Source organism: Phytophthora cinnamomi, assembly GCF_018691715.1.
Source record: "Phytophthora cinnamomi strain GKB4 chromosome Unknown Contig18, whole genome shotgun sequence".
NCBI classification, from domain to species: Eukaryota; Oomycota; class Peronosporomycetes; order Peronosporales; family Peronosporaceae; genus Phytophthora; species Phytophthora cinnamomi.
In genome coordinates, this window is record NW_027150951.1 from 242,672 (window position 1) to 265,323 (window position 22,652).

General features: G+C 52.3%; 2 protein-coding genes across 2 annotated transcripts; one reads left to right on the forward strand and one right to left on the reverse strand.

The window, feature by feature from the left end:
* Window positions 1-14,829: 14,829 nt before the first annotated feature.
* IUM83_17931 (uncharacterized protein) lies at window positions 14,830-15,069 on the forward strand (the record flags this gene model as incomplete). The annotated part of the gene is made up of 1 exon (XM_067942901.1): window positions 14,830-15,069. One exon carries the CDS (start codon window positions 14,830-14,832, stop codon window positions 15,067-15,069), a length of 240 nt encoding a protein of 79 aa, XP_067795935.1.
* Window positions 15,070-20,605: 5,536 nt separating this feature from the next.
* IUM83_17932 (uncharacterized protein) lies at window positions 20,606-21,808 on the reverse strand (the record flags this gene model as incomplete). Its single annotated transcript, XM_067942902.1, has 1 exon — window positions 20,606-21,808. The coding sequence occupies one exon, from the start codon at window positions 21,806-21,808 to the stop codon at window positions 20,606-20,608; it is 1,203 nt and encodes a 400-aa protein (XP_067795970.1).
* Between the last annotated feature and the right edge of the window lie 844 nt (window positions 21,809-22,652).

The window sequence follows — 22,652 nt, forward strand, 5'->3', positions numbered from 1 at the left end:
AAACGCGAACATCCAGTAGGCGCGGGGCGCCCTACTGGTAATGCAGTCGCGCGTGCCGACATCGGGCACGCGACACTGAGGACTGCAGCCCCCAGTGAGACCAGCTCTCACTGCAAGAAACAAGATGACAGGCCGAACCTAGTCATCTTGAAGGTTTACTCGAAGAGAGCGAGTGACTCTCTTCGAGCTTTGGTAGATTCAGGCGCGTCGAACAACTTTGTTCGACTACGAAGCCTGTCGAGACTTGACTTCGAGGAAGTAAATGTACCTCGAAGTCTTCTGGAGGTACGACTGGCAACAGGTGCCATCGGGAAGACCGAGAAGCGCGTCGTGAACGTGCGTTTCTTGTACAAACAACGAGTGTTTGTCGAACACTTTATCGTCCTGGACCTGGACGATAAGTTCGACGTGGTAATGGGCTTGCACGACATGATCCGGTGATAGACTGGAAGAAGCGCACGCTCGTACGGTTCGGTCGCGACAGCAGAACAGAGAGCGATGGCCCTGTTACCGCAGCGCACGCACCAGCAGGTGCGCACGGCTCACCAGTCGAGACAGCGCTTAATGCTGCTGTCCCGGAGTGCCCAGGAAGTGAGCGAGGGCGCGCACAAGTGAGACCCACGTCGGCAATGCTGCCGACGTCGGAAGAAGAAGATGTGTTGGTTCCGGGAACCAACACCCACCTTCAAGCGTGTAAGGGACAGTCCCTGACCCGAAGAGGTCAGGTCGACAAAGAGGCGTCGGCTCCGGGAGCCGACGCACCCTCGGTCATGAGGGGCTCCGCCAATGAATGGCGTCGAGGTGACGAAGGCGTGTCAACTCCGGGAGTTGACGCTGCAAACAGTGCGGACGGTTGCAAACGTACCGCACTGACGCAATTTGCATGCTGTCGTGCAGCCGGGCTGCACGACGAAGTGCCATGCGATCAAGCCGGGCTTGATATCGCGCGCCCGCGGACAGGGTCCGCCGGCGAACAATTATCCACGGCCGGGCCTGGACCAGAAGAACAACTGTGCGGAGCCCGGCTCCGCACAACAAGAAGACGGCGCAAGAGGAGAACGCTGCGCAAGTCTCGGTCCGGGACCGAGACGCCACAAGAGCAGTCTGCCGGGCAGACTGAGGCGGTGAGGCCGGACGTCGAGACGCTGAGCGTCTTGACGCGCACCAATTCTGGGTTCCAGTATCGTGAAATGGAGATCGCTAATCCTCCGACGACGGCGTCGGAGTTGACTTCGCTTCCAGCCATGAGCTGGAAGCGCTTCACGCGCGACTTGCACGATGGACGCATCGAGCAAGTCTGCGTTCTTTCGGACAGCGAAAGAACGGCGAGCGAGAGCGAAGAGCTGAGGCAGCTCTTCATGGGAAGTACCACTGAGAGTGAAGACACTCTCAGTGCGAAGACGAAGCGAGAGCGCTTCGAGGAACAAGGTTGGGACTCGCCTTCAGCGAGTCCCTATTACGAATTGTTGAGGGAGTACAAAGACGTACTCCCGGAAGAGATTCCTGCGGAGCTTCAGCAGGGTAAGGGCATTCAGCACGAGATTGATCTCGTGCCGGGCACTTAGTACTGTGTCACGCGGCAGTGGCCACTGCCGCGAGAGCAAGTGAAAGCGATCGACGACTTCTTTGAATGTTGTCGTAAAGCAGGACAAGTGCGGGAATCAAAGTCCCCGCACAGTGCTCCGACGTTCTGTGTCAAACCGCCACAGGGCGGATGGCGCATCGTTCATGCCTACAACAAGCTGAACGATGCGACGGTACCGGCGCAGACGCCGATACCGCGAAAAGATGTTATCATCGATTCGATGGCCGGGAGCACCGTTTATAGTGCTCTCGACTTGCGAGATGGATTCTAACAAATCCTAATGCGTGAGAGTGATATCCCTCTCACGGCAGTGAGCTCGCCAAGCGGCATGCTCTGGGAATGGCTAGTAATGCCACAGGGGCTTAAGAACGCCCCTGCGACTTTCAACAGGTGCGTGACGCACTTGTTGCGCTCGGTGCGCGACTTCGCACCGAGCTACTTCGATGATGTGTTCATCCACAGCCGGGCTGTGGACGGGAAGACCGACATTGAGATGCACAGGGTGCATCTCCGGAAGCTACTTGAGCTTATGAGAACACATAAGCTCTACGCGAACCTGAAGAAGTGTATCTTCGAGGCGAGCGAGATACCCGTTCTCGGGTGTCTCGTAGGGAAGAATGGTGTTCGCCCTGACCCGGAAAAGGTCAGAGTGATCAATGAATGGCCAACGCCTTCAAGTGTCAAGGAACTGAGGCAGTTCCTTGGCTTGGCCACGTACTTGTGCAAGTACGTGGAGGATTATGCGGGCAAAATCCGCCCGCTGTCACAACTTCTTAAGAAAGAAGCTGTGTGGAATTGGACACCCGATTGCCAAAAGGCATTCGATGCAGTCAAGCGGGGCTTGACTGAGGCACCGATCTTGGCAGTAGCCGACCAAGATCGTCCATTTCACGTCGTATGTGACGCATCCGACTTTGCAATCGGATGCGCGTTGATGCAGCACGATCACGAGGGCCGTGATCGTGGCGTCTACTACCAATCGCGTCAGCTGAAGCTAGCTGAGCGCAACTATCCGGTGCATGACAAGGAACTCCTTGCCATGAAGTACGCACTCGCAAAGTTCCGAGTGTATTTGCTTGGAAGTAGACCGTTTGTGGTCTACACCGACCATGCTTCACTGCGCACCGCAGTGAAGTCGATAAACATATCACAAAGAATGGCGAGATGGCTCTCATTCTTTGCGGAGTATAACTTCCGGGTCGAATACAAACCCGGAAGATTGAATGTAGTGGCCGACGCGTTATCACGTCGGCCGGACTACGCGGAAGCTGCTGACGTCAATGCCATTGACGCCATGCGATCGAGCAAACCCACATCATCTCTGTTGGATGATGGGAAGGCCGCGGACGCGCACGACGCGGACGCGAAGCTCTTGCTGGCCTATGGCACAGCGCCTTCTGACAAGTCCCGTCAGAAGCTGCCCAAGCACCTTCGAGCGCGTGCACACCGCTTTCGTGTGCACGACGGACTACTGCTTTACAATGCAGTCGACGACAACGCGGATCGCGTTGTCGTGCCGAATGACCATGACCTGCGACTCAGGATCATGTACGAGTATCATGATGCCCCGACTGCGGGACATCTCGGACGTGAGAAGACTTACGTCCTTCTCACGCGCGACTTCTACTGGCACCACCAGTATAAGTGGGTGCGCAAGTACATCCGTGCTTGCGAGGTATGTCAACACGTAAAGCCTGCGCCATTCGCGCAGGCCCCACTGCAATCACTACCGACTCCGTCGGAGTGTTGGAAGTCCATGTCTTTGGACTTCATCTTTGGTCTTCCCCCGGATAGCGGAGGGAACACCGGTGTTGTGGTCTTTGTAGACCGTTTCAGCAAGATGGTACATCTTGCTGCGGTGCCAGCAGAGGTGACCGCGAAGCAGACGGCCCGTCTGCTCGTCGACATGGTGTTCAAACACCATGGCATGCCGTCCGACATCGTGTCGGACAGAAACCCGCGCACATGTGGCAAGAAGTGTTTACACGTCTTGGGAGCCAGCTTTCCATGTCGACTGCGGATCATCCGCAGACGGACGGTCAAACCGAGCGCGTGAATCGCGTGCTCGTCGAAGAGCTACGCTCACTCGTTCCAATACTGGAGCGAGTGCTTATCGATGGCAGAGTTTGCCATCAATAACTCAGTGCATGCCTCGACCGGGCATACACCGTTCTACGTGAATGCCATGCGGCATCCACGTCTACCGAGTTTACTCGGAGTGATGGCTCCCACTTTAAGTGGGGGAGGATCTACGACTGCAATACAGCAGCTGCAGAAAACCGCTGACACTTGCACAGTGTCAGCTGCAACAATGGACAAACCACATGAGTCTGCGCAGGGCGCAGACTCCCCCAACAACAAGGCCAACGGCCACGGGTCTGCGCAGGGCGCAGACACCGCAAAAGAACCACGCAGAGGCCGGGCCTCTAGCGGAGAGCGAGCTGAATGACTTCAGCTCGGGTGCAATCAGTTTCATCACCAAAAGACAAGCCGTGATTCGGTTTGTCCAAGATGCAATAGCAGCTTCTGTCGATCAACAGAAGCTGAACGCAGACAATGTGGGCAGAGGCAACACAAATGAGTTCACAGTTAGTTCATTGGTTTTGTTAGCTACTCAAAACCTGCCTAAACATGCAGTTTCGGATTTCGGAGCAAGTAAGCTTGCTCTGCGCTTCATCGGGCCGTTCACTGTGTTGGCACGGCACGGCAACGCATACACGCTAGACATACCGTCTAGCATGCGCCTCCATCCGACCTTTTACGTCGGACGGCTGAAGCCATACCTGCAGCACGAGCCATCTAGCTCGGCTGACCCGAAGCCTCGGCAGGAGCCGAGGCAGAAGCGGAGGACTTGGCCTCGGCGACGAGCAGCCTCTCCTCCAGCGCGCGGACGCGCTGGAGCAACCCCTTCATCTGGGTCCCCAGCTCGACCTGGATATTCGAGGCGGTCTGCGAGACCGCCGCGACTTGGGCCTTCTGGTTCGCCAGCTCCTGCTTCAGGGCGGCGAACTCAGCGCCCTGCAGACGCTCCACGACGGTCACCCGGTCGTGGAGAGACGCATACGGATCAGCCCGGGGCTGATCATACCCGGGGCGTGTTCCCACCCCCGCCACCGCCGATCCGTGACGCCCGCGGCTCAACCCGCTGGATTGTTGAGCGGATTGTTGACCATAGTATCCCGAAAACGAACCCTCAAGGGGCTCGTTTTCGTATTCGTTGGAGAGGATTTCCTCCCCATCGAGATACATGGGAGCCGCGGAACGTCTTGCGGGAGGACGTTCCGGAAATGGTGAGGGCGTACGAAGAGCAGTACGCGCTGGCGCAGCGGAAGTAACACGAGCGCTGCGATCATCGCTAGCGCCCGAACCCTCGCGTTCTAAGAGCTTAGCACGGAGCTCTTTGAGACTCTCGGGCACACGGAACGACGTGTACCCGTTCAGGTCGCGGTCGCTCAAGCGGACCGCGCCTGGGAAACACTTCGTGCACTGAAAGCCCTCGGGCACAGCGCACGGCACATTTGCCTCCTCGGCAGCAACATGAAGTTGCTCCAGCTTTCCACGCTTCGAGTACGTCTCGAAGCGATCACGCGCTTGCTTAATCCGATCACGGTAAGCACTCGGCCTCTTGTTGAAGTTCTCAACAAAGGCGTTCCAGCTTTGACAAAGTGCCTGCCATTCGGGCACTTTGCTGCGAGAAGAGGTCTTCTTGCTTTGAAACTATCGGAGCTCATGAAAGAGTCCGATGTAGTAATCGCGCCTTTGATGCGTTTCCGCATCAAAGTGCAGCTCGGCAGCCACAGCGTCATCTTTGATGGCGCTGCATACGTACAGCGGTACCTCATTCGGAGGTACCGAGTTCCCATACCGGTCCGCGATCTCGGATGCGGACGGCATCCACGGATCGCGCGTTGCAGGCCCAGCGCGCGGAGAGCCTTGAGCTTTGGAATCACGCGCTGCAGCAGCAGCGCGCGGAGTACTGAGAGCCTCAGCGGAAGCGAGTGGGGTATCACTCTCAGTTCTGGAACGCTTCGAACTCGAAGCGTCCGATTCGTTCCCTTCACGCTGGCGAACGATCTTGGCGTGAGGGTCGAGCGATTCGCTCGACACTGAGTCTTTACGCTTTGAGGGCGAGTCCTCCTCGCCCTCCATGTCTTCATCGTCGTCGTCGAAGTCGACGACGTCGCCGTACTTCGCCTTCTGGCGTTCGAAGTAGTCGCCGATGGAGTGATGACCCCCCCATCGACTTTGCGGACTTCTTCTGAGGCGCGCTCATCGTTGAATGAGCGCGGATTTCTTCTCCAAACGCGGAGAATTGACGAATGGTCAATTCCAAAGATTGACGTGCGGGGACCCCGCGCGTCTAACCTTAAGGGGGGGATGGTGTAACGGGGTTACACGTACAAGTGGCTGCAAGCCACTTGTGAATTTAACAGATAGGTTATCTGTTAAACGTTTTGGATACTTCCTCACCTTGGTGTAAGACACACCGATGGATACATTGAAGTGGACCACCACAGTGAGTGGTCCACATATACCCAAAGATCCTATTGGTAGAAAGCAGCATCTTTCTACCAATCAGAGACATGCATATTAGCGGGGCTCTGACAGCCAGCCGCCGCCAATCCTTTCATAGATGATAAATAGTTTTAGCAGATTTTAGAGGAAGATCAATTTCCAAATAATACAGTTCTCATTTTACCTTAAACTAGCTACTTGGAGTCTTGTCTAAGTTAAATTATATTTGTGTATTCAAATATAATTAACCTAAGTAATTACTAAGTACTTACGCTTCCTCATACACGTTGCGCAATGTGTAAGTTAAAGTATTGAGTCAAGTTAGACCCACTACACATACAGCCGTAGTCCGTCGTGCACCTGATAGCGGTGTGCATGCGCACGAAGGTGCTTGGGCAACTTCTGACAAGCCTTGTCAGAAGGTGGTGTGCCATAGGCCAGCAAGAGTTTCGTGTCCGCGTCGTGCGCGTACGCGGCCTTCACATCGCCCAACAGAGACGATGTGGGTTTGCTTGATCGCATGACGTTAATAGCATTGACGTCAGCAGCTTCCGCGTAGTCCGGCCGACGTGATAACGCGTCGGCCACTACATTCAATCTTCCGGGTTTGCATTCGACCCGGAAGTTATACACCACAAAGAATGAGAGCCATCTCGCCATTCTTTGTGATATGTGTGGCGACTTCACCGCGGTGCGCAGTGAAGCATAGTCGGTGTAGACCACAAATGGTCTACGTCCAAGCAAATACACTCGGAACTTTGCGAGTGCGTACTTCATGGCAAGGAGTTCCTTGTCATGCACCGGATAGTTGCGCTCAGCTAGCTTCAGCTGACGCGATTGGTAGTAGACGACACGATCACGGCCCTCGTGATCGTGCTGCATCAACGCGCATCCGATTGCAAAGTCGGATGCGTCACATACGACGTGAAATGGACGATCTTGGTCGGCTACTGCCAAGATCGGTGCCTCAGTCAAGCCCCGCTTGACTGCATCGAATGCCTTTTGGCAATCGAGTGTCCAAATCCACACAGCTTCCTTCTTAAGAAGCTGTGACAGCGGGCGGATTTTGCCCGCATAATCCTCCACGTACTTGCACAAGTACGTGGCCAAGCCAAGGAACTGCCTCAGTTCCTTGACACTTGAAGGCGTTGGCCATTCATTGATCACTCTGACCTTTTCCGGGTCAGGGCGAACGCCATTTTCCCCTACGAGACACCCGAGAACGGGTATCTCGCTCGCCCCGAAGATACACTTCTTCAGGTTCGCGTAGAGCTTATGTGTTCTCATAAGCTCAAGTAGCTTCCGGAGATGCACCCTGTGCATCTCAATGTCGGTCTTCCCGTCCACAGCCCGGCTGTGGATGAACACATCATCGAAGTAGCTCGGCGCGAAGTCGCGCACTGAGCGCAACAAGTGCGTCACGCACCTGTTGAAAGTCGCAGGGGCGTTCTTAAGCCCCTGTGGAATTAATAGTCATTCCCAGAGCATGCCGCTTGGCGTGCTCACTGCCGTGAGAGCGATATCACTCTCACACATTAGGAATTTGATAAAATTCATCTCGCAAGTCGAGAGCACTATAAACGGTGCTCCCGGCCATCGAATCGATGATAACATCTTTTCGCGGTATCGGCGTCTGCGCCGGTACCGTCGCATCGTCCAGCTTGTTGTAGGCATGAACGATGCACCATCCGCCCTGTGGCTTTTTGACACAGAACGTCGGAGCACTGTGCGGGGACTTTGATTCCCGCGCTTGTCCAGCTTTGCGACGACTTTCAAAGCAGTCGTCGATTGCTTTTACTTGCTCTCGCGGCAGTGGCCACTGCCGCGTGACACAGTACTTCGTGCCCGGCATGAGATCAATCTCGTGCTGAATGCCCTTACCCTGCTGAAGCTCCGCAGGAATCTCTTCCGGGAGTACGACTTTGTACTCCCTAAACAGTTCGTAATAGGGACTCGACTTCAGCGAGTCCCAACCTTGTTCCTCGAAGCGCTCTCGCTTCGTCTTCGCACTGAGAGTGTCTTCACTCTCAGTGGTACTTCCCATGAAGAGCTGCCTCAGCGCTTCGCTCTCGCTCTCCGTTCTTTCGCTGTCCGAAAGAACGCAGACTTGCTCGATGCGTCCATCGTGCAAGTCGCGCGTGTAGGGCTTCCAGCTCATGGCTGGAAGCGAAGTCAACTCCGACGCCGTCGTCGGAGGATTAGCGATCTCCATTTCACGATACTGGAACCCAGAATTGGTGCGCGTCAAGACGCTCAGCGTCTCGACGTCCGCCTCACCGCCTCAGTCTGCCCGGCAGTCTGCTCTTGTGGCGTCTCGGTCCCGGACCGAGACTTGCGCAGCGTTCTCCTCTTGCGCCGTCTTCTTGTTGTGCGGAGCCGGGCTCCGCACAGTTGTTCTTCTGGTCCAGGCCCGGCCGTGGATAATTGTTCGCCGGCGGACCCTGTCTGCGGGCGCGCGATATCAAGCCCGGCTTGATCGCATGGCGCTTCGTCGTGCAGCCCGGCTGCACGACAGCATGCAAATTGCGTCAGTGCGGTACGTTTGCAACCGTCCGCACTGTTTGCAGCGTCAACTCCCGGAGTTGACACGCCTTCGTCACCTCGACGCCATTCATTGGCGGAGCCCCTCATGACCGAGGGTGCGTCGGCTCCCGGAGCCGACGCCTCTTTGTCGACCTGACCGCTTCGGGTCAGGGATTGTCCCTTGCACGCTTGAATGTGGGTGTTGGTTCCCGGAACCAACACATCTTCTTCTTCCGACGTCGGCAGCATTGCCGACGTGGGTCTCACTTGTGCGCGCCCTCGCTCACTTCCTGGGCACTCCGGGACAGCAGCATTAAGCGCTGTCTCGACTGGTGAGCCGTGCGCACCTGCTGGTGCGTGCGCTGCGGTAACAGGGCCATCGCTCTCTGTTCTGCTGTCGCGACCGAACCGTACGAGCGTGCGCTTCTTCCAGTCTATCACCGGATCATGTCGTGCAAGCCCATTACCACGTCGAACTTATCGTCCAGGTCCAGGACGATAAAGTGTTCGACAAACACTCGTTGTTTGTACGAGAAGCGCACGTTCACGACGCGCTTCTCGGTCTTCCCGATGGCACCTGTTGCCAGTCGTACCTCCAGAAGACTTCGAGGTACATTTACTTCCTCGAAGTCAAGTCTCGACAGGCTTCGTAGTCGAACAAAGTTGTTCGACGCGCCTGAATCTACCAAAACTCGAAGAGAGTCACTCGCTCTCTTCGAGTAAACCTTCAAGATGACTAGGTTCGGCCTGTCATCTTGTTTCTTGCAGTGAGAGCTGGTCTCACTGGGGGCTGCAGTCCTCAGTGTCGCGTGCCCGATGTCGGCACGCGCGACTGCATTACCAGTAGGGCGCCCCGCGCCTACTGGATGTTCGCGGTTTTTGTTGGTCCGCGGCGATGCCTAGCATCGCCACGACGGCCACCTCCAGGGGGCATGGGAGCTGTGCACTCCCGTGCAAAGTGACCGATCCTTCCGCAACGGAAGCATCGCACGTTACCTCCCTGCTGCTGGTAACCAGCGGTCGTTGCGTTCGAGAGGTCCATTGGTTCTGGACCTCCCGGCCTCGCTACCGGGCGCGGTTGCGGCCTCGGCACGTTCACATGCAGTTTAGCCTGTCGCAGGCTAAACTCTTCTTGCATGGCAAGAGTGATTGCAGCTTCGAGAGTACTCGGGTACTCTCGGAAGAGATAGGTCTTCACAGGCCCATCTCTAAGTCCTTTCATGAACGTGACGACCTTAGTCGCCTCGTCAATTAGATTAGTCACGATATTTGATACCAAATATCGTGCGCGCTGCGCGTAAGCATGGACGTCATGCTTACCCTGCTGAAGGTCGAGGAACTCCACCCTCGACCGGAACTCGTTTTGCGGGGGCTCAAACGCTTGTTTGAGCTCCTCTTTGAACACTTCGTACGTGCTGAAGCACGTAGGATCGGAGAGTCGGCGTCCATACGCCCAACTCCTTGCGCGTCCGCCAAGGCAGGACATGGCGAACGCGACCTTCGACAGCGGGTCGACGATGCGTCGAGCCGCTATGGCTGTGTCGAGCTCGACAAGTCATCGGAGGAGAGGCTCGCCCTCTCTTCCCACGTAATTACTTACGCTCAACTTTAATGGTTGAGCACGCGGTGTCGTCCCTGACGACGCCGTCACTGAGGAAGCAGCATCACGCTGCTCCTTCATGATGAACCCCAGAGCAACACCATGTTGCTTCGTCGGCGATAGCGTACGCAGCATCGTAGCTATCGCCGCTTCTCCAATGACTGTTGACAGTCGTTGGAGGGCTTCCCACTCTGAGTCAGACAGGTCGGGGCAGTCAGCGCGTGCAACATGCGTTGCAGGCGTGTTGGAGCTCTCCATGGGCACCTCCGTGCTCATGTGGTTCTCGGCTCCGCGTTCGTACACCGCGTACGAACGTCAAGCAGTCGGTCGTTGGACGGACTACAAAGTGCTACCAGGTGTAGTGGGTCTAACTTGACTCACTACTTTAGCTTACACGTTGCGCAACGTGTATGAGGAAGCGTAAGTACTTAGTAATTACTTAGGTTAATTATATTTGAATACACAAATATAATTTAACTTAGACAAGACTCCAAGTAGCTAGTTTAAGGTAAAATGAGAACTGTATTGTTTGTAAATTGATCTTCCTTCTAAATATGCTAAAAGTGTTTATCATCTATGAAAGGGGTTGACAGCGGCTGGCTGTCAGAGCCCCACTAATATGCATGTATCTGATTGGTAGAAAGATGCTGCTTTCTACCAATAGGATCTTTGGGTATGTGTGGACCACTCATTGTGGTGGTCCACTTCAATGCATCCATTGGTGTGACTTACACCAAGGTGAGGAAGTATCTAAAACTTTTAACAGATAATCTATCTGTTAAAATCACAAGTGGCTTGCAGCCACTTGTACGTGTAACCCCGATACATTATGATGCAGTCGACGGCGACGCGGATCGCGTTGTCGTGCCGAATGACCATGACCTGCGACTCAGGATCAGGTACGAGTATCATGATGCCCCGACTGCGGGACATCTCGGACGAGAGACGACATACGTCCTTCTCGCGCGTGACTTCTACTGGCATCACCAGTACAAGTGGGTGCGCAAGTACGTCCGTGCTTGCGAGGTGTGCCAACGCGTAAAGCCTGCGCCGTTTGTGCAGGCTCCACTGCAATCACTACCGACTCCGTCGGAGTGTTGGAAGTCCATGTCTTTGGACTTCATCTTTGGTCTTCCCCCGGATAGCGGAGGGAACACCGGTGTTGTGGTCTTTGTAGACCGTTTCAGCAAGATGGTACATCTTGCTGCGGTGCCAGCAGAGGTGACCGCGAAGCAGACGGCCCGTCTGCTCGTCGACATGGTGTTCAAACACCATGGCATGCCGTCCGACATCGTGTCGGACAGAAACCCGCGCACATGTGGCAAGAAGTGTTTACACGTCTTGGGAGCCAGCTTTCCATGTCGACTGCGGATCATCCGCAGACGGACGGTCAAACCGAGCGCGTGAATCGCGTGCTCGTCGATATGTTGAAGAGCTACGCTCACTCGTTCCAATACTGGAGCGAGTGCTTATCGATGGCAGAGTTTGCCATCAATAACTCAGTGCATGCCTCGACAGGGCATACACCGTTCTACGTGAATGCCATGCGACATCCACGTCTACCGAGTTTACTCGGAGTGATGGCTCCCACTTTAAGTGGGGGAGGATCTACGACTGCAATACAGCAGCCGCAGAAAACCGCTGACACTTGTACAGTGTCAGCTGCAACAATGGACAAACCACATGAGTCTGCGCAGGGTGCAGACTCCTCCACTGACAAGGACAACGATCACGGGTTTGCGCAGGGCGCAGACACCGCAAAGAACTACGCAGAGGCAGGGCCTCTAGCGGAGAACGAGCTGAATGACTTCAGCTCGGATGCAATCAATTTCATCAGAAAAAGACAAGCCGTGATTCGGTTTGTCCAAGATGCAATAGCAGCTCCTGTCGATCAACAGAAGCCGAACGCAGACAATGTGGGCAGAGGCAACACAAATGAGTTCACAGTTAGTTCATTGGTTTTGTTAACTACTCAAAACCTGCCTAAACATGCCGTTTCGGATTTCGGAGCAAGTAAGCTTGCTCCGCGCTTCATCGGGCCGTTCACTTTGTTGGCACGGCACGGCACGGCAACGCTTACACGCTAGACATACCGTCTAACATGCGCCTCCATCCGACCTTTTACGTCGGACGACTGAAGCCATACCTGCAGCACGAGCCATCTAGCTCGGCTGACCCGAAGCCTCGGCAGGAGCCGAGGCAGAAGCGGAGGCCTTGGCCTCGGCGACGAGCAGCCTCTCCTCCAGCGCGCGGACGCGCTGGAGCAACCCCTTCATCTGGGTCCCCAGCTCGACCTGGATGTTCGAGGCGGTCTGCGAGACCGCCGCGACTTGGGCCTTCTGGTTCGCCAGCTCCTGCGTCAGGGCGACGAACTCAGCGCGCTGCAGACGCTCCACGGCGGTCACCCGGTCGTGGAGAGGCGCGTACTGATCAGCCCGGGGCTGATCATACCCGGGGCGTGTTCCCACCCCCGCCGCCGCCGATCCGTGACGCCCGTGGCTCAACCCGCTGGATTATTGAGCGGATTGTTGACCATAGTATCCCAAAAACGAACCCTCAAGGGGCTCGTTTTCGTATTCGTTGGAGAGGATTTCCTCCCCATCAAGATACATGGGAGCCGCGGAACGTCTTGGTGGAGGACGTTCAGGAAATGGTGAGGGCGTACGAAGAGCAGTACGCGCTGGTGCAGCGGAAGCAGTGCGAGCGCTGCGGTCATCGCTAGCGCCCGAACCCTCACGTTCTAAGAACTTAGCACGGAGCTCTTTGAGACTTTCGGGCACACGGAATGACGTGTACCCGTTCAGGTCGCGGTCGCTCAAGCGGACCGCGCCTGGGAAGCACTTCGTGCACTGAAAGCCCTCGGGCACAGCGCACGGCACATTAGCCTCCTCCGCAGCAACGTGGAGTTGCTCCAACTTTCCACGCCTCGAGTACGTCTCGAAGCGATCACGCGCTTACTTAATCCGATCACGGTAAGCACTCGGCTTCTTGTTGAAGTTCTCAACAAAAGCATTCCAACTTTGACAAAGTGCCTGCCACTCGGGCACTTTGCTGCGCGAAGATGTCGTTTTGCTTTGAAACCATCGGAGCTCATGAAAGAGTCCGATGTAGTAATCGCGCCTTTGATGCGTCTCCGCATCAAAGTGCAACTTGGCAGCCACATCGTCATCTTTGATGGCGCTGCATACGTATAGCGGCACCTCATTCGGAGGTACCGAGTTCCCATACCGGTCCGCGATCTCGGACGCGGACGGCATCCACGGATCGCGCGCTGCAGGCGCAGCGCGCGGAGAGCCTTGAGCTTTGGAATCACGCGGAGTACTGAGAGCCCCAGCGGAAGCGAGTGGGTATCGCTCTCAGTTCTCGAACGCTTCGAACTCGAAGCGTCCGATTCGTCCCCTTCACGCTGGCGAATGTTCTTAGAGTGGGGGTCGAGCGACTCGCTCGACACCGAGTCTCTACGCCTTGAGGACGACTCCCTCTCGTCCTCTAGGTCTTCATCGACGTCGACTTCGGCCACGATGTCGCCATACTTCGCCTTCTGGCGCTTGAAGTAGTCATCGATGGAGAGATGACTCTCCACCGCCATGGGTTCTTTTTCTCTTGGGGCCCGCTCATCGTTGAATGAGCGCGGGTTTCTTCTCCAAACGCGGAGAATTGACGAATGGTCAATTCAGAGATTGACGTACGGGGACCGCGCGCGTCTAACCTTAAGGGGGGGGATGGTGTAATGGGGTTATACGCACACGTGGCTACGAGCCACTTGTGATTTTAACAGCAAAAATACCTGTTAAAAGTTTTAGATACTTCCTCACCTTGGTGTTAGTCACAGCAATGGATACATTGAAGTGGGCCACCACAATGAGTGGTCCACACCTATCCAAAGATCCTATTGGTAGAAAGCAGCATCTTTCTACCAATTAGAGACGTGCATATCGGTGGGGTTCTGACAGCCAGCCGCTGCCAACCCCTTTCATAGATGATAAACAGTTTTAGCAGATTTTAGAGGAAGATCAATTTACAAACAATACAGTTCTCATTTTACCTAATCTAAGTAACTTGGAATTCTATCTTACGTAACTTATACTTGTGCACTCAAGTATAATTAACGCAAGTTATTACTAAGTACTTACGCTTCCTCATACACGTAGCGCGACGTGTAAGCAAAAGTAGTGTCAAGTTAGACCCACTACACATCCGGATACGGAGGCGGACAGCCGGGACTCCACCCATGATGGCACACCTTGGGGATTGCTAAGGAGGGCCCTCATGGAGGACCCTCGTTATAATCAGGGCACATGGGTCAACAGGTGGCAAATAGTAACGCCCCGAAATGGGAAATTTGCAAACTGAAGTACACTGACCCACTTTCGCTGATTCGGGTCACGAGCGTTCTTGACGTGGCTACGGCTTGGAAACACAGTAAGACTCCTACTCTGTTTCAATGTACGTTACTATCATTAGCTCTAAGCTTCTAACTCGTCTCACATTCCAAGGAAAGTACACGAGACAGCGAGGTTCTTGTCAGGACGTAGGAAGAAACAACCTTCGCTGTTTAATAGAGGGCATCATTTTGAAAATTGTTCAGTCTTCCCGCACACACACTATGAAACTCTACGAAGATGGATTCCAGGTTATCAAGAAGGCGATCACGAATCAACAAGCGGCCGCTATTCGACTCAAGGCTAACGATATCGAGAAGTGGGCCACCGTTTTCAGCATTGGAACAACCCAAGACGGGTTCCGATTGCAGGCGTATGTCCCTGCATGGGATCAATCCGATAGCCCACTTTCGCCAGTCGAGGCCGCTGTGAAGAATTATGCGGCCGCATACAAGGAGCACTGAATCATCCGAACCGGCTCGTGGGTATTCCTGAAATCTTTTCCAGGTGGCCCACAACAGCAAGTTCACAGGGACTTTCTCAACAGCGAAACTGTGGATGCTGACGTGGAAGAATTACCTGCATTTGTTTTAATTACTTCACAGGACGGAACTAGACTGGCAACTTACGGGTGGAATAATCGCAGGCCCCTGAAAGACAATGAAAAGATTACATCTCTCGAGAAAGGTGATTTGGTAATTTGTCGTGGCGATCTCGCTCACTGTGGTGTATACTACGACTGCATCAACATCAGGCTACACTGCTATTTAGATGTTGATTTACCTGGAGTTAGCTACCGCTACAACATGACACAGCTTTGCCGATTCCACATGTACCAGTGCCGTACATGTTCGGTTGCAACTTTCGACATGAAGGCTGCCCGTCGAGAACACGAGCGGGGTTGCACCCAGTTTTTCTGTCGTATTTGCAAGAAAACATTTGAACATAAGGAGACGTTGAGATCACATCGTCGTGTGCGCCATTCGTACGTGCGGCTTTAGAAAAAAAATATTTGCTTTCCTTACTGTTATATTTTCTGTTTTCTTTCGGATTATTCTGTAACTCTATTCCGATAAATTTAACGGATCATATACTTGTCTGAGTTTTCATGAAAGGTTTCTTCGGTATTATTTTCCTAGATAACATATTTTCATTTTATTGAGTATTGAATAATTTTATTTTACTAACGTTATTGTCCTTGTCATTTAGAGCAAACTCCTAGTAAATTATCACTATTTCCAATATGATTCAAACGTTTTATAAAATAGATTATAAACTTCTGTAAGTTTTCGTGATATGTTTAATTCAAATACGACTCAATCTTCAAAGCTTCCATGTTTAGTTTTCCTTGTGTATTATATTCCATTTACTTTCGCATTATTCTACAATGCTATTCGACTTTAAGGCCCGTGTCTTTAAGAGCGAATGCCAATAAAAAAAATTAACTAGTAATCCAGTCTTACCAATTTGGGTCAACTTCAATTTATTACATGATGTAGTCGAATTGAAGATCCACGCTGTGTCTACGCAGTGGCATAACACTAGGCTATCCGAGCTTGTGCGGTAGATGAAAGTAAAACTAAAACGTTTTAGCAGTTGTGGTGTTTTTGAATGTACGTATGCAGTATCTAAAACAGACTACTATGGTTTTCTGTTAGCATACCCCCAGGATCTAGGGGGAGCACGAGTTGAGTGGTACGTACTAACTTGGTCCATCTCAACACGTTCTTGAGACATTGCAATCTGGTACACAACTGCTTGGTGGGGTGTCTCTAACGTAGAATTAGTGGATGGGTGGTTGCGATCAACTCGCTCAGCCAATGTTGGGAGTCGTGCGGTCCCAGTGGCACCATGGTTAGCCGTATGAGATCGAGCAACACGACGCGTTTTACGTAAACTTGCCGGCTCGCGGATTCTAGGACGCCAACTGTGGATACGATCGCGATAAATCTTCCAGTGTGCTTCAAAATGACTAGGCAATAACTTCAATTTCCCATTAGATTTGATGATAGCGATAATTTCATGAACGCAGGGCCTCCCATTGACAGTTCGGAAATTTCCGGAACAGGTTCGGGTCGGTTTAGCCTCGGTAATGACGTCCATGGCTTCTTTCCAAAGATCGTCTGTAGCACGAAGGGCCCAAACTGTAACTACGCGAGCCAACTGTGTTTATTTGTCATGTTGAAGCCGGTATGGTAATATTGTAGCATCACGCGCAGCGCGTTCAGTAACCGCACTTGCACACGAAACCCACCAGGGCAACAGCCGCTTAAACACCATGTACATGTCACCATTACAGTCGTGCAGCCAACGTTTACATTGTGGATGCGTTCCTTCCACTGCTGACGTATCTCGATATCTATAGTGACGATATCGATTCGTCCAACAACGGACGAGCTTTGTTTTATATTTCCACCAATATTCGTCCAAATACGAAGCAATCACCGGAGACAGTAAATGCAGCTGCGCGAGATGAAGATCAAATTCTTGTTCCGTTTTAGAGTCCACAGTCGTGTAGAAGAATTCCATGAAAACTGGAGTCTCCCAGGTATTCTCATATTTATCGTGCCCAGGGAGTGGATTGGATACAGCGACCTGGCCCAACACGCTCCGTGTTTTCGCTTGGACATTCTGGTTAAAGTGCCACCTACAAATCATCGAGGGAATGGAGGAGAAAAAATTGCGAGAGCATTCATACATGCAAGTTCACGGTCTGTAAGAATTACAGTATGGAGCGGAATTCCTTGCTCTTCTATCATCGCCCGAAGTGTCTTGAGAAATCAACTGAAATTTATCTCTTTCTGTCCAGGGAGAAAGCACTGTTCTACCGGAAGAACCGTGTTCATACCTGTCAAAGATATGACGTTCACAAGCGGGAGATCGTACTTGTTCGTCTTAAACGTGCCATCCATAATTAATACATCGCAATGAGTAACATAAAGACGTATGGTTTCTGGATGTTCCCACAGTAGATACGGCAATTCGTTAGATACGGGGTCCACTTCGAATCGGTAGAAAAACTTGTGAGTTTCTAGTAACGCGAACATAGCCTCTATCGGTGTCTTGGTCGCCATAGCTATATGGCGGGTTTTGAGCTTGGAATTACTGATGTCCTTTGGGAGGACTAAAGACTCCGGATCATTATGTAAAATCGACGCTCGAATGTTCACCACTGGTATTCCAGCAGCCAATTGGCTGTCAAAAACTCGTGCATATTGTCAGCTGGAGCGAGGGCAAGTCTGCTCGCCGCCCGGCGTCGATGAGCTGCATGAACCCAAATATCTTCTGATGGGGGGGGGGAGGTTGTGAACCTCACTTTGGCGAGTGTGAACATTTTTTCCAAGGTCCTAGAACGTTGGTTTTAGAGACCGCACAAATTTTAAGGCGCATCGGGCAACCACTGCGTTTAGATCAGCGCATATCCCGCTTTCTTTCACTGTCTGTCAGACGTTGCGTGCACTTAGGCTAACCAGCTCGATCACATTCGTAATTTCTTGCCCAAAAATCTGTTTTTGACCCATTCAGCTAGCGTACCCGACGCCGCGACACGGTAAATCCATGGCGCAAAGTCCGTTCATGAACCTTTTTTTTTCAGCTTCGTCATTGTTTTCATACAGATATTCTGGTGGAGGTTGAATTACATACAACTCGTCTCCAAATAATTTGGTAGGAACAAAAACGTTCCCACCATTGGTTCCCGCATAACCACATGAAACATCTTCTCAAATACGACATGCAGATTTTCCCTCTTGCTCGAGATAGTGCGCGCAAACAGGGGCGAAAATTTCATCATCTACCCACTCCAATTCGTCTGAGTCTTCAGAATAATTATCCGAATTACAATCAGGGAAGTCATACTCGAATAGCAACATTTCATTTTCAGAATTGGATAAACCGAAATCATCACATAACGAATCCTCATCACGGATACTTTTCGCATCGTCACTTCCTAAATTCATGTCTTCATTGCTGCTATCATTCATGAGTTCGTCACTGGCATCCCTACGTTCGACCCACGATTCCAACTCCCCGGAAACATTCAGAGCGACATTATCTCCACCTGTATCGCGCTGTTAAAGCAGATGCCGCATAGTAGATTTCCGAAGGCTGCTCATTATCCAATTGTGTCGCAACATGAGTCGACTCCCGATCGTGCAAATTGCCTGCACACGCTGACAAAGCCTGGCGATTGCGAGGGTTATCACCTCGATAGAACGTGGCTTATTTGCCAACCAGGTGGTCGCATCTCGTATCAATCGATAACTCTTTGATAGATCGTGTAGGCTTTTTCAAGTAGAGACGAGAAGCCGGGGGGGGGGGGGGGGGGGGGGGTCGAAGCAGGTACTAGCTGAGGGAACTCACTAACGGATGATCTCTAGGGCCGACACTACGGTCGAATTGTTGGCAAATTCAGTTGCTATAAATGTACGTCAAATCGGACGATTCAGTATTGTTGACTCACACAGACTAATTTGGGCCATTCGCTAATGCGTGACTCTCAAAACGCATATACGACCACTGACCCACAACAGTGAAGTTGGGTTAATAGTGCAGTTGACCCCCAACAACGAAATCGGGTCAATCCGCTTAGACGGGGGTTGACCCACAACAGCCAAAATGGGGCAGCACGTTTGGTATTGTGTGTTGTCCATTTTGGGGCGTTACTATCTGCCATTTGTTTGCTCAAATGCCCTGGTTGTAACGAGGGCCCTCCTTAGCAATCCCCCACACCTTAGGTGCAATGCATATGCTGGTACCGAGCGTAACCAGCACAGCGTTCAGTGATTAAGTCGCGCCGGATGACGGGCATTAGCTGGTCGTTAGGAATCGTAGAACGAAGTGACTGTAATGGACCTCACTTCAAAACAAAACACAAGACTTGTGTCTAAAAGTACGAAATAGCTTTGTCTCTATTCTACGCAATGCCATTTGAGACCCCGCCAAACAAAATGACGCTTATCTACATTTGGTTCATTTTGTAACCAGCCATATCACGTTAGAGCCCGATGTTTTGTGGTCATTTTGAGCTATCGGTTGCCCAAAAATACGTAGTGGAAGTATTTGTAATGGCCAGTCGAAAAACGTATCTCCAGAGAAAATTAAAAGTGCAAAATATTTTTTTGATTTTTTATACTTGGACGCTGCTTCAATGGACGAACTTTTGGCCTCCAACACATTTTATAAGCCCCGCAAAATTTAATTGTTGCACTAAGTGTCATTTTGATTCACTAAATTTTTATGTGTGACATAAGTGTCAATTCGTTTTGCTGACCTATTTATCTTTCTTGGCTCTTTTTCTTTGGGTTGGTTGAGTAGTTGTAGACTTGGACTGTGCATCATCGACATTTCGATGCGCTCGTGACTCTACGATATCTGCCACTGCCCCCTCCAGTTGCTCGACAAACGAAGGCGCGATCTCTCGTTCATCCTGGTATCTCTTTGCCTCAAGGGCCATGTCAGTACGCAGTTGTAGACGAGCTCCGCATCTTCGACTGACGGTGCACGGGCGCCCACGCTGGAAGCTGGCTTCTCCTGCCTTCCCTCCATATTTGCTAATCTTGGACTGCGTGAGCTCCAGTCAAGTATTTTATCGGTCATAAAAACTAAAAAGCCCATTTCTCCGATATTCATTTAAGTGCGAAAATGAATGGCACATCTTTAAACGCCGATATCTCGAAAACGTCAAAATGTAAATAAGCGTCAATTTGTTTGGCGGGGTCTCATTTTAATCTTATATTTTGCAGTATTGAACTTGGAATTTGCCGTTTTGAAGGTAAAAAGGTGTAGATGCTATGTAGCGAGCGAATTTATTGTGAAAAACGCATATTGCCCATCGACGCTGTTCACGTCAAGCATACCTCAAATACAACTAAAACTGGACGCTGTTGGTTCACCAAAAAAAACTGATGAATAACATTAATAACTTAGGACGATAGTAAACGGCACTATCGCTCTTCTTTCGAGCGATAACAATGATATTCAGCACTGTTGGCCACCCCTCTACCCATCGAGTGATGACATTGACGAGTCGATGTACGTGCACACAGAGGAGGAGGCCGTGAAGGCGTCAAAGCCATTCGCTTGGTCCGAAACAGGCTCCGTAGCATCCATAGTTGTTCCGGCGCTCACACAAATACCACAGAATACAATCTTGCGCTGCAGTAGTCGACCACACGTCGAGTTGAAACTCAGTCGCTGGTTGATCTTGCAGGAATAGCACACCGACCCGCTGCATAACTTGCACGTGCTCCCCGCAATGCTCCCCATGACACCGCGGGTACTCTTCCTGCAAACGATGCACTTCTTGCTGTGCCGTTCCTTCCCGGACAATAGGAAGGCCCCGCGTCGGTGCTTCAGCATCCACGCCAGCTTCTTCATCTGGCCGCAGTACACATAGTTCGTCGCAGCCAGAAAGAAGTTCGCCACCACCGAGGCCAACAGCGCGCGGATCACGCCGCGGCCGGGATCAATGGTAGCACAGCTAAACGTGTCGATGGTGTTGCGACTGATTTGTCGAAAGCACGAAAACACGGACAAGTTCCCTCGGATTTTGTTTGGCAGCGATTCTGTCTGCGGTAAGTCAATGGAGTGAAGGAAGCGGTAACCCACTCGGACGCCGTTCGGCAAGTTTACGATGCCAGTTGCCTCGATGTACACGAAGTCCCGGCTTCTGACGAGGTTGGACGCCTGCAGCGGTGAGTCGATCGCCATCCACTTGATAACCAGCGAGCGGAAAGGGTCGTCCTTGCTAGGTTCCACAACGGTGGCCAGCACCGCGCCGTCGTTGATGTGCTGTACGTACGAAGCGTTGATCCGCATGTCGTCCAGCGTCGGGCTAAAGACTCCAAACATCAGATCTTCCAGTTCACCGGACACTGTGCCCACCCCCAGCAGCACCGACAGATCCTTTTCATCCGTGACAGCGTTCATCCGTTGAGTGCAGCTCAGCGAGTTTTCAAGCGTTGTGCCCCGACGGCCGAGGGCCTTCCGAGAGCGCTCACCGTACACGTGCAAATTGTCCCGGGACTTGACATGCTGCCACCGTCGTTTGTTCACCCCGCGCCGGTCAATGAGGACGTAGTCCTTATATTTCTGGATGTAGTCCTCCACATAAACCTCGGCTAGGTTGATCAGTTCTTTCCGCTCTACCTCACTCACCCGCAAGTCGGGGAAGGGGCTGCCGATGAAGCGCTCTATTGTCATAGCTGCAGGTGTTCGTGTGCTTTCACCAGCGCAGTTTCGCGACTGACCGAAGCGAAAGCTCAGCTCAACCGTGACCAGTAGCGAGCTGTCTACCAGATGATGGCGATGTCACCTGGAGCGTAACGCGATGCTGTTTACAAACCACGGCTGAATGGTAGAAAGCTGGGTCGCAAGTCTGCGGGCGTTGTCCACACATGGACTAAGAGAGATAAGACACTATAATCTCGAGGCCATCAAAATGGACACCTGCCACAAGCTGCACGTGGAAATGTTGACTCACAGATGGGCCTCGTTGCGTATGCTTTCCTGTAGAGAGTATCCACCTTAGATACTGCCCTGCATTGATAACACCTTATCCGGTCGCACATGGACGCCTTGACCATAATCGATGTGTTCAATAGGGCAAATCACGCGAAGCCAACCAATCGGTGATAATGCCCACAGAAATCTATGGGGGTGGTCGCTTTCGATGCCACAGGTCTTCAACTACAGTGATGTACACCTCCAGTACGTAAGCCTCTTCTTATCGCCACGACCACTTTTGCGTCTGTAGAGGACACGCTATCGGCTGTGGTTCGGCATGCCGCTAAGCCACTGCGACATCTACATTGTCCACTGTTTGTTCAATTAATTACTGGCGCACACAATGCTTATTGCGTGTGGTGGAGGCTCATCGTGGCGAACCAGGCTTCAATCTGTCCTGCAAGAGCCGCGAAATCAGTCCCGATTTTGGGATATCGCCTACCAGGATTCCATTGAGCTGGTGGGGTTCCGCCAGTGGCAAGCATCGTCTAATAAATCTCTAAGCCTACTTCATACCCGCATAGCTGCAATACTCGTATTC